The sequence below is a fragment of the Hyperoodon ampullatus genome (assembly GCF_949752795.1).
Source record: "Hyperoodon ampullatus genome assembly, chromosome: 3".
In the NCBI taxonomy this organism is placed as follows: domain Eukaryota; kingdom Metazoa; phylum Chordata; class Mammalia; order Artiodactyla; family Ziphiidae; genus Hyperoodon; species Hyperoodon ampullatus.
The window spans coordinates 16,458,898-16,472,616 of NC_136916.1; the positions used below are offsets into that span (position 1 = coordinate 16,458,898).

The following is a 13,719-nucleotide window of genomic DNA, read 5'->3' on the forward strand; positions in this document are numbered from 1 at the left end:
ACGGGGCCGGAAGTCGGCGCGCTTACGTCAGCCCACTCCTTCGAAGTAGCGTTTCCTCAGTTTTACTTCCGGTGGGCGGGCTCCGAGCCGCCAGAGGGGTGGAAGGTGGGGGTGTGCGTGGGAGTCGCGGAGTTTCCCTGGGTGAGCATTTCTTCTCTCGTCCTCCTGTTTAGAAGCGGTTGCTGGTTCCCTTTCTTGAGTTTCTGCTGTGTAGCAGGTGCATCCCTGGCCCCTAAACCTGGAGACAGACTGCAGTTCCTCTGAGTAGCCGCCGTTTGCTGCACAGAAGTGGGGGGTGTTTTTTCTCAACTATCACCCAGTTCAGGCTGGCGAGCAGGCTTGGGGTTCTGCCGTGATTCTTAGTTCTGGATAGAATTGATTGCGAGACGATCCATGGAATGCCAGTAGCCACAGAGTTCAGCTATGTGATTAACTTAAGGTCCCCCAGTTTTGCTGTTATTCGGTATTTTCTTGGATTCCTCAGTCCACAAAATAAGAAAACGTATTTTGTGAAGTGTTGATTGGAAATAACTTCAATTAAAATGGAATCCTAGGAATCGCTCTTTCCAGTTCAACAAAATAGAAGAAGAAGCTACAAAGTGCAAAACAGAAACTGAAATTTCAACGAAAAAATTTGAACAACTAGGGAATTTTAAAATGCATATATATAATATTCTTTAGTAAGAACTATTGTAAACTAATTTCAGAAAATTCTTGGAATAACTGGCTGCACCTGGAATTGAATTCAATTTATTACTCAGTTAACTAAGAAGTCTGCATATATATAAGACAATTTGCTACATAATACTTTCATTTCCATGTTCTTTTCCGTGGTTAGGGTCTAACAAATTTAAAAGCTTCACAGACTAGGATGGAACCTAACAAATTCCCCTGAAACCAGTTGAAGGAGAGATATTAATTGAAAAGACTATGGACGTAAGTCAAGTGGTAGATTTGAACCCCGGCAGCGTGGCCTTTTAACACACCAATATCGTTACCTGTACAAGTAAAAGTGTATGACTTATGATGTCCTCCCAGTGTTATGGTTCAAAGACCCTTTAAGACTTATACGCAAGGTAGTGTGCTTCAACATTCTGATATTAAACATTCTGATACTAAAGGCAAGTATGTACTAAGCCTATGAAAATTAATTTAACATTCATGACCATGAATTGGCCCATTATATTTATGGGCCAATTATATATATTATATATATAAATTTATATTTAATGATTTTGTGTTTGTGTAAATAGAGGCTTAAAGGGACATTTCTAGTCCTAGTTTCAAGAAAAAAAAAGTCAAACAACTAGGGAATGAAAAAATTTTAAAAACTACGTATATCTAATATTCCTCAGAAGGAACTATTACAAACTATAGATAAAACTTTGAAGAACTGGCTACAGCTGGAATTGAGTTCAATTTATTACTCAATTAAGAAACATTGCAGTGCACGCATAGAATGTTCACTGTGACTTTAGAATTCTCCATGAGTCTTTTCGTGTTTCTGATTATCTTCTGATACCTTTTTGTTCTGGACTATCTTTTCAAGCATATTTGTATAGCAAATAGTTTTGAGAAATTTAGCATCTCTCTCTGGGGCAGAGGACGCATTTATTGGCTGATCATGATAATAAAGACAATGTCTCCCACCGGAAAAAGGATGAGAAGGTTTGCTAGCAGCATTTTCAGAAAAGATTAAGGATAGGGTGGAGGGAAGCTCATGGGTGGGGCCGTGAGCTGAGTGGGTTTAGTCACTCTACCCCATGGCTCATGGGAAGGTGTGAGACTAGGGCCAAAATCGGCCCCAACAGGGCCCTCCTTGAGCTTCAGGGAGGTGAGTTCCCGGGTGGGGTGGGGGGGGAAAGATCGGAGTTTCCTAAACAGGGTTCCTCTCAAGGAACCCAACTCACTGAGTGTACAAGCATCAGCTGGCCACTGTTGCTTTGCTCTACGGGAGTCAGGGCTTCGGGAACCAGCACAAATGTTGTTACTCTGGCTGCTGCTATTGCTGTGATTAATAAAGTGTTCTTTGTCTCTGGTCCAGGAGTCTCATATCTTCTGCCAGTGTCTATGATACTGTGGTAGGCTGACTGGTTTTCTAACAAATAAGGAAAACTGTAGACCCTTCACAGTTCTTGACAGTTTCAGTGACAAAGATGGAATACTGACACAGCATGGCTTCCTGGAACAGGAAATACAAGAGCCTCTCCACAGTCCATTTAGTTCACTTAACATGATTTGAGGGAAGTCCTTGGATTTAATAATAGCCATATTATTCAATCCAGCAATAAATTATCCTCCACTCCATTCTCTGTCACTGAGGAGGAATTAGGGAGATGGCTGCAGGCTGAGTACCGGGAGGCAGGTTCATGACTTGATTCTTGTTATCTCTCCTTGGGGTGAGGGCTAGAGGGTCGATCTGATGGTCAGCCTCACCCCCATCCTATGATAACAACCAATGCTAAGATCCACCCTGGGTTAGAGGAAAGTTCTGATCCTTTTCATACAACAATTACAGAGACTCACCAACGCCAAATGCAAAAAGAGGGAAATTTATGTCTGCTGTGGGCAGAAATCTTGCAAATCTATAGAACTTTGGCTGGTTAGCTTGGGAGATAAGGGGAAAGCACACATATTTGTTAAGGAGGGATGGGAATAGCTTGGCCCTCTTACAGCTCAACTTCTCCTGATACCTTTTTGTTCTGGACTATCTTCTATCAAGCCAATCTTATATCCTTTCAGAGATGACAGTAAAAAGTCAGAGTTTGCTTGAAGTGGGTTTTGGCCATAAAGGCACTCTCTGGCCCTCTTAGTGAAAGTTCCTGAGATAGAGAAAATCACATGGGAAATCACAGGTGAAGCACTGTATAGCATTTGGGCACTTATTGCCCTGCGTTGCATCTATACTGTCCCCTGTACTGGCCCCCACAGGCTGAAAGATGGGGACATAATGGGTCTTTATAAGTTTTATGAAAATCCTCTTGTCCCTCTTGCTCCTGACTGATTCTTCCAGATGAAAAGTTTGGGTGAAAGTAAAGGATTATTGGAAAGAAATATCAATAGTTTTAGTTCCTGGAATGGGACACATTTATTTTGTGACAATGGAAGGATAGAAAAAACAAGCACCTGGGGAGGGAGCGCCTTAAACACTGGGAAGTACAGGTAAATGAAGGGACATTAATATTCTTTTGTCTTTTAGAACAGCTCCAAGACTCTTCCTCACAGAGGAAAATGCCTTAGTGCAGCTCTCCCAAACTATTGCAAGATCCTTGAATTTAACTGACTCCTGGGTTGCTATCTGATACACAGCTTTGATTGCAGTTTGATTGCTATTCTCTTAATCGTACTTCTCTGTATTGTAAATAGCAGCAAATGGCCCCAGCTTCTTCACCTCCCATGGGTATCTTTAAAATTCCATTTTAGCTCCTTTTTATTTTTGAGTCACTGGCTACAACTCTTTTCTGTTTTATGGTTCACTTTAGGTTTTAGAGTATACATCTTTAACTTATTACATGTATTAGTTTCTTATGACTTCTGTTACAAATTATTACTTGGTGGCTTAAAACAAAATAAATATATTCTCCCATGAAATGTGAAATATTTCATTGGGCTAAAGTCAAAGTGTTGGCAGGGTTACACTCCCTCCAGAAGCTCTAGAAGGGAATTTGCTTCTTTCCTCTTCCAGTTCCTGGTGGCTGCTGACAGTCCTTGACTTATGACCACGTCACTCCTGTCTTTTGCCTCCATGGTAATACTGCATTCTCTTTTTCTATGTCAAATCTCCCTCTGCCTCTTTTTTTTATCTGGCTGTGCCACGCAGGATCTTAGTTCCCTGAACAGGGATCAAACCCGTGCCCCCTACAGTGGAAGGGACTGCCAGGGAAGTTCCCCTCTGCCTCTTTCTTACAAGGACACTTGTGACACCCAGATTATCTCAGATAATCTCCTCATATCAAAATCCTTAATCACATCTGCTGAGTCTTTGCCGTGAAAGGTAATGAATGTTCACAGGCTCTAGAGTTTAAGACCTTTTATCTTTGGGGGCCATTATCCAGCCTACATCACAGACTGCTTTCAAGTGGTATTATAACAGTTCACATATAGAATAAGAACTTTACAATGTTATATTTCCATTTCTCCCAATTGGCTTTTGTGCTATTATTGTTATACATTTTACTTTCACCTATGTTCTAAATTCTTCATCACATTGTTACTGATTTTTCTTTAAACAATTACCTTTGAGGATTTAAATAAGAAAAATATCTTGATGTATACTCACCTAGTTTCCATTTTTTGTGCTCTTCAATTCTTTCACAGATCTAGATTTGCAACTGGTATCATTCTCCTTCTGGTTGAAAGACTTCCTTCAATATTTATTTAGTGCAGGTATGCTGTTGATTAATTCTTTCAGCTTTTGTGTGTCTGACAAATTCTCTGTTTCACCTTGTTTTCTGAAAGATAATTATTCTGGCTAAAGAATTCTAGATTAACCATTTTTTTCTTTCAGTACTTTAATAATGTTGCGCTGTCATCTCCAGTATTGCATTTAAAAATTTTTGAGGGAATTTCCTTGCAGTTCAGTGGTTAGGACTACAGGCTCTCACTGCTGGGTCTTGGGTTCGATCACTGGTCTGGGAACTAAGATCCCATAACACGTGGGGCAAGGCCAAAAAAGTAAATAAATAAAGTTTTGAAACATTTATATATTGTAACATAATTGCCACTGTGGCAATATTTAGCACCTCTATCACGTTACATAATCATAATACAATATTACTGTCTGTATTCATTATACTGTGCATTAGATCTCTATGGCTTATCTACTACTAAGTTTGTACCCTTAAACAACATCAAACTATTCCCCTATCCTCTGGTAACCATGATTTTACTGTTTTTTTAAAAATTTTGACTTTTTTAGATTCTATATGTAAATGATACCATACAATACTTGTCTTTGTCTATCTGGCTTATCTCACTTAGCATAATGTTGTCTTGTACTGTTTTGGAAAAAAACTCTGTTGTCATCTTTGTCTTTGTTACTTTATCTTTGTAATGTGCCTTTTTATCCTTACAGTTTATTTAAAGATTTTCTTTTTTTCACTGCTTTTAAGCAATTTGATTATGATGTGTCTTGTTTCCTTCATGTTTCCTGTGCTTGGTGTTCACTGAGCTTCTCAGATCTGTGGAGTTATACATTTCATCATACTTAGAAAAATAGGTACCCACATGCATGTATATTATGTCATTTGAAGTTGTTCTATGGCTCACAGAAATCCTGGATTTTTTTCCCCCCCACAGAAGCTTTTATGTATCTTTCTTTCTGGGTGGTTTCTCTTTGCTATTAGGTTCATGAATCTTTTCTTCTGTGATTGCTAACTTACTGTTTCTCTTAGCCAGTGCATTTTTTCTTCTCAGACATTGTAATCTTCATTTCTGGAAAGTTGATTTGAGTGCTTTCATATCTTCTATGTCTCCACTTAACATGTTCAATCTTTCCTCTAGATTCTTGAATATATGGAATACAGTTGTAATAATTTTTTTGTCCTGTCTACCAATGCTATCATCTGTCATGACTGGGGTCATTTTGACTGATTGATTTTTATCCCGTTACATTAGTATATTGTATTTTCCTCTTTCTTTGCATGATTTGCAACTTTTTGTTTTTTTGGTTGTGCTGCACAGCATGTGGGATCTTACTTCCCAGACCAGGGATTGAACCTGTGCCCCCTGCAGTGGAAGTGCGGAGTCCTACCCACTGGACTGCCAGGGAATTCCCCTGCAACTTTTTTTTTTTTTTTTTTTTTTTTTTTGCTGTTGGGTCTTCGTTTCTGTGCGAGGGCTTTCTCTAGTTGTGGCAAGCGGGGGCCGCTCTTCATCGCGGTGCACGGGCCTCTCACTATCGCGGCCTCTCTTGTTGCGGAGCACAGGCTCCAGACGTGCAGGCTCAGTAGCTGTGGCTCACGGGCCGAGTTTCTCTGCGGCATGTGGGATCTTCCCAGACCAGGGCTCGAAGCCGTGTCCCCTGCATTAGCAGGCAGATTCTCAACCACTGCGCCACCAGGGAAGCCCCCCGCTGCAACTTTTGATTGGATACTTGACAGTGTGATTATTACCTTGTTGGGTGCTGGATGTTTTGATATGCGTATAAATATTCTTGAGCTCTGTTCTGGGTCTGTCAAGTTATTGGAAATGTTTGATTCTTTCAGGTATTACTTTGAAGATTCATTTGTCAGGTCCAGAGAAGTGTTTAGTGTAAGACTAGTCCTGACCACCTCCTGTGGCAAAATCCTTGTGAGTACTTAGGGAGTACCCATTAATTATAAAGCTTTTCACTCTAGCTGGTGAGAATATAAAATATTTCCAGCTCTTTGTGAGCTGTGAGTATTGTACCCTTTGATGCTTTTAGGTGGCTCTTTCCCTAGCCTAGCATGTATGTGGCCATACATGCATATGGTGACATTAATCCACTGTGGACTTGAAGGGGGTCCCTCTGAGAATTTATGGAGCTCTCTCACTCTTTTTCAGTCTCTTCTTTAGTATTCCCTCCTAACTCGAATTTCCTTGGCCTTACTGGACATCTTTTCTTCAACTCAGGGAGACTTCTGGGGTCTCCCTGGGTTCCCCCCTCTTTGCATTATGATTTGGAAACTCCTCTCTTCAGAAAGTAAGTTTAGGAAATCACAGAGCTCATCTTGTTTGTTTCCTGTTACCCAGGCATCACTGTCATTAATTGCCTGATAGCCAATATCTTGAAATTCATTTTCTTATATTTTGTCTGATTTTTTAGTTGGTCAGCTAGGAGGATAAACCCAGTCCCTGTTACACCATTTTGGTTGGAAGCAGAAATCTTCCTATTATCCCTTGAAGAATAATGTAAGTGGTACATGTTCATGGTACAACATGGTATTTAACATATGCACCTGAATCACTTTGCTGTACACCAGAAATTAACACATTGTATATCAACTATAGTTCGACAACAACAAAATATTTAATAGTCTAAAAAAAAATTATTTTGACTCCACAACACCCCGCAGTGAAAAATTTAGACGGTGGCAGAGGAGGGCCTGGGGCTCAGGTTTTGTCGGTGTAGCCCAAGCTCTTATAGCACTAAACGGGACGTTATTTCTCGAGGCCAAAAGCCTGTAAGCATCTCCGCGTGTGAAGCGTCTGGAAGTAATCGCAGAGACCGAGGGCGCGGTGGAGACACGCAGATTCTCGAAGACCACGTCGTTGCCGGAAGCCCTCGCCCCTCTCCCCGCGCGCGTGGGATGGGCGGCTCCCGCCCGCGGCGTCTGACGTAGGACGTCGGCGTCGTGACGTGACGTCAACGGCCGTCCGCAGCTGGCGTCTTATTACCCTCGCTGCGGCCGCCCGGGGACGCTAAAGCTCGGCGTTTTCTGGCGGCAGGGATGTCCGTTTGTAAAGCAGCTGGGCTGGAGCCTGCAGGATTTGCAGGCTTCCGTCTTGAAGGAAGTCTGGGAGGCTCAGAATTTCCAGCGTTTTCACCTTGGAGCCAGCCTCGCCAGGGCCAAACCACCGAGTAGCCTGACTGCCAACAGCCTCAGCAGGTATACCGAGTGGTGGGGGACTTCCCTCGTCAGCTGTCAGCGTATTCACAGATTCCCCGGCCAAAGCGTCCTTGCTTCTCTCTTCATTCCCCCCCCGCGTGACTGCCTCAGCTGCGGCTGAGCTTCTCTTGTCTTGATGGAGAATTTAAGGACCGTAAACCCTATGCCTCCCACCCCCACAGTTTTGTATAATGTGTCGTTAAAAGGCTTGAAATGGGTATCAAGCTAGTCCTTGAAGGGAAACCAGAAAACGTTTGTCTTCGTTGGTGGAAAGTGACTGATAAACTTGGGTAATTTTATGGTGATAGAGTATCCACCTCCTGGCATTGTTAGGAGAGTTAAATGGAGCAAATGTGTGAAATCCTTAAGTTTTTTTTTTTTTTTTTTTGCGGTTCGCAGGCCTCTCACTGTTGTGGCCTCTCCCGTTGCGGAGCACAGGCTCCGGACGCGCAGGCTCAGCGGCCATGGCTCACGGGCCCAGCCGCTCCGCGGCATGTGGGATCTTCCCGGACCGGGGCACGAACCCGTGTCCCCTGCATCGGCAGGCGGACTCTCAACCACTGCGCCACCAGGGAAGCCCCTTAAGTATTTTTTTAATGAGTGTTCACTGCATGTAACTTTTTTTTTTTAAGTTTCTGTGAACTTTCATGATCCATTTATTAGGCAGTTTTCTAGCACCTGGTGAGTGCCCAATCCTTTTCTGTTGGTTTCTTGAAGTAGCCCACATCTCTGCCTTCCTGTCTGCTACCTTAGGTAAAGTTTCCCTGTTCCTGTCTAAAGTGCGTTGGCCCATTCCTGCCTTAAAACCCATTTCTTCTTGTTTACTCAAGGGTATCATCACAGCAATTCCCTCTCTCTCAGTCATACTTTTTGCTTTCTACTGAATCATTTCCATCAGCAAATTAGTTTCCTAGGGCGCCGTAACAACGTGCCACAAAAAGCGTGGCCTAAAACAATTTATTGTGAGAGAAATTTATTCTCTAACAATTCTGGAGTCTAGGAGTCTGAAATCAAGGTGTTGGCAGGGCTGTGCTCCCCCTGAAGGTTTTTCCCAGCTTCTGGTGGGTGCTGGCAATCCTTAACATTCCTTGGCCTGCAGCTGCACCCCTCCAATCTCTGCCCTTGTCATTTCGTGGCCTTCTTCCCTGTACGTCTGTGTACAAGTGTCATCACATGGCTTTCTTATAATGACGCCAGTCATTGGATTGAGGGCCTACCCTATTCCAATGTGACCTCATTTTAACTTGATCACATCTGCAAAGACTGTATTTTCAAATACGGTCATATTCCCAGGTACCAGGGTTTAGGACTTGAACATATCTATTTGGGGGACACAGTTCAACCCACAACAATGGGACTAGTCTATGTGTGGAGCACTGCAGACAACAGAGAGCCAATGCTATTCTATCTTAATTTTGCCAGTCTATCAGACAATTCCCATGGGAGGAGGCATTGTTCTAGTCTTATCAGCTTTGGAAAGAGAGAAGTAGGAGAATGAAAGCTTAATAAGTTCTACCCAGTCTATACTTCCTTATTCTAGCATGACATTGGTGCTGCCCCGGCATTACTCTGCTGATACCCTGGGATCAGCAAATAATAGGCTGTTACTGTCTATGGAAATAATGGTATATATAAAGGGCTAATGCTCAAGAATGGGGGGGAAAGGTAAAAATAAAATTTTAAAGTTTTCTAAATACGTTCTTTCACTGCTGCCACTGTCTTCTTCCCTCCCTTCAGCTCCTGTCCTGAATGCCCACACATAAATCACACCTCTAGGGGTTTCTCACAGGTTTGGTTTTTTTTCTTTGCTGTTAGGAATGTTTCCCTCTCCATTTTGTAATTTCTCCAGAGTTGATTTTGGGATTCACCATCTTCATGGCAATTGATAGTCTGGCTATCATTTTTTTTCTTTTTTTAAATTTTTATTTTATATTGAAGTATAGTTGATTTACAATGTTGTGTTAGTTTCAGGTGTACACCAGAGTGATTCAGTTTTATGTATATATCTCTATTCTTTTTCAAATTCTTTTCCCATTTAGGTTATTACAGAATATTGAGTAGAGTTCCCTTTGCTATACAGTAGGTTCTTGTTGGCTATCTCTTTTACTTATTCATTTATTTTGGCTGCACTGGGGCTTAGTTGCCACTTGCGGGATCTTTAGTTGTGGCATGCGGACTTCTTAGTTGTGGCATGCAAACTCTTTGTTGCGGCATGCATGTGGGATCTAGTTCCCCCACCAGGGATTGAACCCAGGCCCCCTGCATTAGGAGCACGGAGTCTTACCCACTGGACCATCAGGGAAGTCCCTGGTTATCTATTTTAAATATAGTAGTGTGTATATGTCAATCCCAAAATTTATCTACACCCACCCACCACCCACCTTTCCCCTTTGGTAACCATAAGTTTGTTTTCTAAGTCTAGGAGTCTGTTTCTGGCTTGTAAATAAGTTCATTTGTATCTTTTTAAAAATAATAGATTCCCCATATAAGCGATATCATATGATATTTGTCTTTCTCTGTCTGACTTGCTTCACTTAGTATGATAATCTCCAGGTCCATCCACGTTGCTGCACATGGCATTATTTCATTCTTTTTAATCTGCCATCATTTTTAATCTGAAATCTTAATGTTTTATTTACAGGGAGGAATAAAATTTTTTCATCTATAATTCAGAAGCTAAGTAAATAACAAAATTAAGCCAGTAAAGCATCCATTGGCATCTAGTAGTAAATTGGCAAATGTTCCAGAATTAACATCTAAAAAAGGAGTATTTAATTCACCATTGTCACCTAAACCAAAGGAAAAACGTAGTGCAAAATTAGTACATGATAAACTTGAACCAGTGGTCTTAAGATCTCCACCAACAGGGGAATCCATCATAAGGTATGCTTTGCCCATTCCATCAAGTAAGACAAAGGAGTTAATAGCAGAAGATGAATTGATCAGGAAAATTACCAAACATCTGAAGATGGTAAGATACTTGGTGCCTGGGTTGGGGGTCCCCATGACCATCATCAGGTTTAGTGATTTCCTTCGAGGACTCACTGGACTCAGTATATAGTCATATTGATGGCCAAGATATATTATAGTGAAAGGATTAAAAGCAAAATCAGCAAAAGGAAAAGGCACATGGGGTGAAGTCTCAAGGAAACCAATTGCAAGTTTCCAAGATTTCTTTCCCTTTAGAGTCATACAGGACATGCTTAATTCCTTCAACAACAGATTGTTACAGCACATGTGAAATGTCTACCAGAGGAGCTCACTAGAGACTCAGTGCGCAGGGTTTTATTGGAGGTTGGTCACCTAGGTACTCTCTGCGTAGCATGTACCAAAATTCCAGACTCCCTGAAGGAAAGCAGGTGTTCAGCATAAATCATATAGTTGGTACAATGAGTTTAGGGACAGTGAGCCACTGTCATCAGTCAATGAATAGTGGGAACCCTCCTGAAATCCAACTTCTGAGACACAAGCAGATCTTTCTAAGGATAGGCTTTTCTGAGTCTCATGCCTGCTCTGTTAGCTCTTCTCTGCACTTAGAAACTCTAGCTCTTAGTGTTGGGAAAAAAAAAATCTTCCTATTTTCTGAGTTTCTTCCTTGCACAGTGATCCAGAATTGAGTTGTAAATGTACCAAATACCAAGTGAGAACAATGAGGAACAGCACAGATATACAAAAAAAATATAGTTCATCTAACTTCCAAAATACAAGTTTGCTCAAAGTTCAGGGGGTTAGCTCAGAGAATTTCCTTTAAAAATGTATTGCTTTCTGGTCTCCATCTCTCTATTTTCCCCACTCTCTTCAAAGAGGAAAGCCACGTCAATTGGATTTTGAGGAAAACTTTGGTGGTAAGTAGAGTTGATGCTTCAGCTGTACGTAGACTCCCTTCAACACAGAAATGGAAGAGTCATAGGGCCTTTCTTCATTGCTAGGGAGGGATCAAGACCTATTGCTCATACTCCTTTTTCAGGATGATATGAGGTGGGGCATGAGATGGAAAACTTAAGTTTATGGTACTGGTAGAAATAAGTCTTACTGCTAAAATGGTTCTGACATAGTTGATTAAATATCTTTTTAGATTTAATGTAATATTTTTACCCTATATAAGTACATAATTTACTTTGATTTTCTCATAGGTTGTTTCTACTTTGGAAGAAACCTATGGATTTAGCATTCCAGGTGGAGAAGAACCAGTTGTGAAGCCTGAACATGAAGGATTAACCTTTCCTGTAAGTATATGTAATGCTAATGTAGAGACATTAATGCTGAAAAGGGCTAAGATTTTCTTTTAGAGTCTGTATATGTTCTCAGAATGAATCCCCCATCCATGAAAATGATCCTCCTAGGAAACTTGAAAATAGTTTACTGATTTTTCCATTCTCTGCCAACACTTATCTTAAAGTTTAATTAAGGCATGTCTATATCTTTTTTTTATTACTAAAGTATTTATTGGATTTCAATTTTAAATGTTTCCATTCATTTGTATATATTCTTAAACATTTTATTTATTTATTATTATTATTTTTTTTATTCCTGTTAGTCATCCATTTTATACACATCAGTGTATACATGTCAATCCCAGTCTCCCAAATCATCACACCACCGCATATCTATATCTTGAGCCTACTTTTTTTTTTTTTTTTTTTTTTTTTTTTTTTGCGGTAGGCGGGCCTCTCACTGTTGTGGCCTCTCCCCTTGCGGAGCACAGGCTCCGGAGCACAGGCTCAGTGGCCATGGCTCACGGGCCCAGCCGCTCTGCGGCATGTGGGATCTTCCCAGACCGGGGCACGAACCCGTGTCCCCTGCATCGGCAGGCGGACTCTCAACCACTGCACCACCAGGGAAGCCCTTGAGCCTACTTTTGATGCTAATGCATCTCTTGTTTAATATGTAAGCCTGTGGTTGGCTGTTGGTTTGCAATGTATATTCTTTATTATGTTAAGAAAGTATTCTTCTATTTATGGTTTGCTAAATAAAAAACCCCCAACATTGAAGAGATTACTGAGTTTTAATAAATGTCTGTGTTGTATATATTAAAATGATATAACTATTAAGGTGATTATGTGGTTCACCTTCAGTCTATTGATGAGATGAATTATTTTTACATATTTCTTTTTTTTTTTTTTTTGCGGTACGCGGGCCTCTCACTGCCGTGGCCCCTCCCGTTGCGGAGCACAGGCTCCGGACGCGCAGGCTCAGCGGCCATGGCTCACGGGCCCAGCCGCTCCGCGGCATATGGGATCCTCCCAGACCGGGGCACGAACCCGTATCCCCTGCATCGGCAGGCGGACTCCCAACCACTGCGCCACCAGGGAGGCCCTACATATTTCTTAATAGTCGACTATACTTTAATACATTGTACTCGTTGGTCATTATTCTTCTATTTTATAATTAGTTTTCTTAGTTAGGGATTGAGTTTGACTTCATGTAATAAAATACCTATGTTGGGTCTTTCAAACCATGAACATAATATGTTTCTCCATTTATTTGATTGATTTCATTGTCCTGTTTGATTTCTTTCTTCAGCATTCTGTAATTTTCATCATAAAGATCCTGTATATTGTTCTTCAGGTTTATACATTAATATTTCATGTTTTTTGGAATGATTTTTAATGGCGTTATATTTTTAATTTCAGTTTCCACCTGTTTGTTATTAGTATATAGAAATATGATTGATTTTTGTGTGTTGATCTTACATCTTGCAACCTTGCTCAATGTACTTCTTTTTTTTTTTTTGAAGGTATTTTTAAATTTTTATTTATTTTTTAATTTTTTTTATTAGTTTCTCCTTTATAACAAAGTGAATCAGTCATACATATACATCTGTTCCCACATCCCTTCCCTCCTGTGTCTCCCTCCCTCCCACCCTCCCCATCCCACCCCTCCAGGCGGTCACAAAGCACCGAGCTGATCTCCCTGTGCTCTGTGGCTGCTTCCCACTATCTATCTACCTTACGTTTGGTAGTGTATATATGTCCATGCCTCTCTTTCGCTTTGTCACAGCTTACCCTTCCCCCTCCCCATATCCTCAAGTCCATTCTCAAGTAGGTCTGTGTCTTTATTCCCGTTTTACCCCTAGGTTCTTCATGACATTTTTTTTTAAATTCCATATATATGTGTTAGCATACGGTATTTGTCTTTCTCTTTCTGA

At 41.1% G+C, this 13,719-nt stretch overlaps 1 protein-coding gene across 1 annotated transcript in view; it reads left to right on the forward strand.

Moving 5' to 3' along the window:
* Positions 1-9,112: 9,112 nt before the first annotated feature.
* The window catches only part of CCDC7 (coiled-coil domain containing 7), a gene marked incomplete at both ends in the record, with an annotated part of 108,913 nt that continues 104,306 nt past the window's right edge, over positions 9,113-13,719 (forward strand). Inside the window, 3 exon segments of the mRNA XM_079699051.1 lie at positions 9,113-9,196; positions 10,270-10,542; positions 11,705-11,797. Of these exon segments, the coding sequence (XP_079555177.1) occupies positions 9,113-9,196; positions 10,270-10,542; positions 11,705-11,797 (450 nt within the window).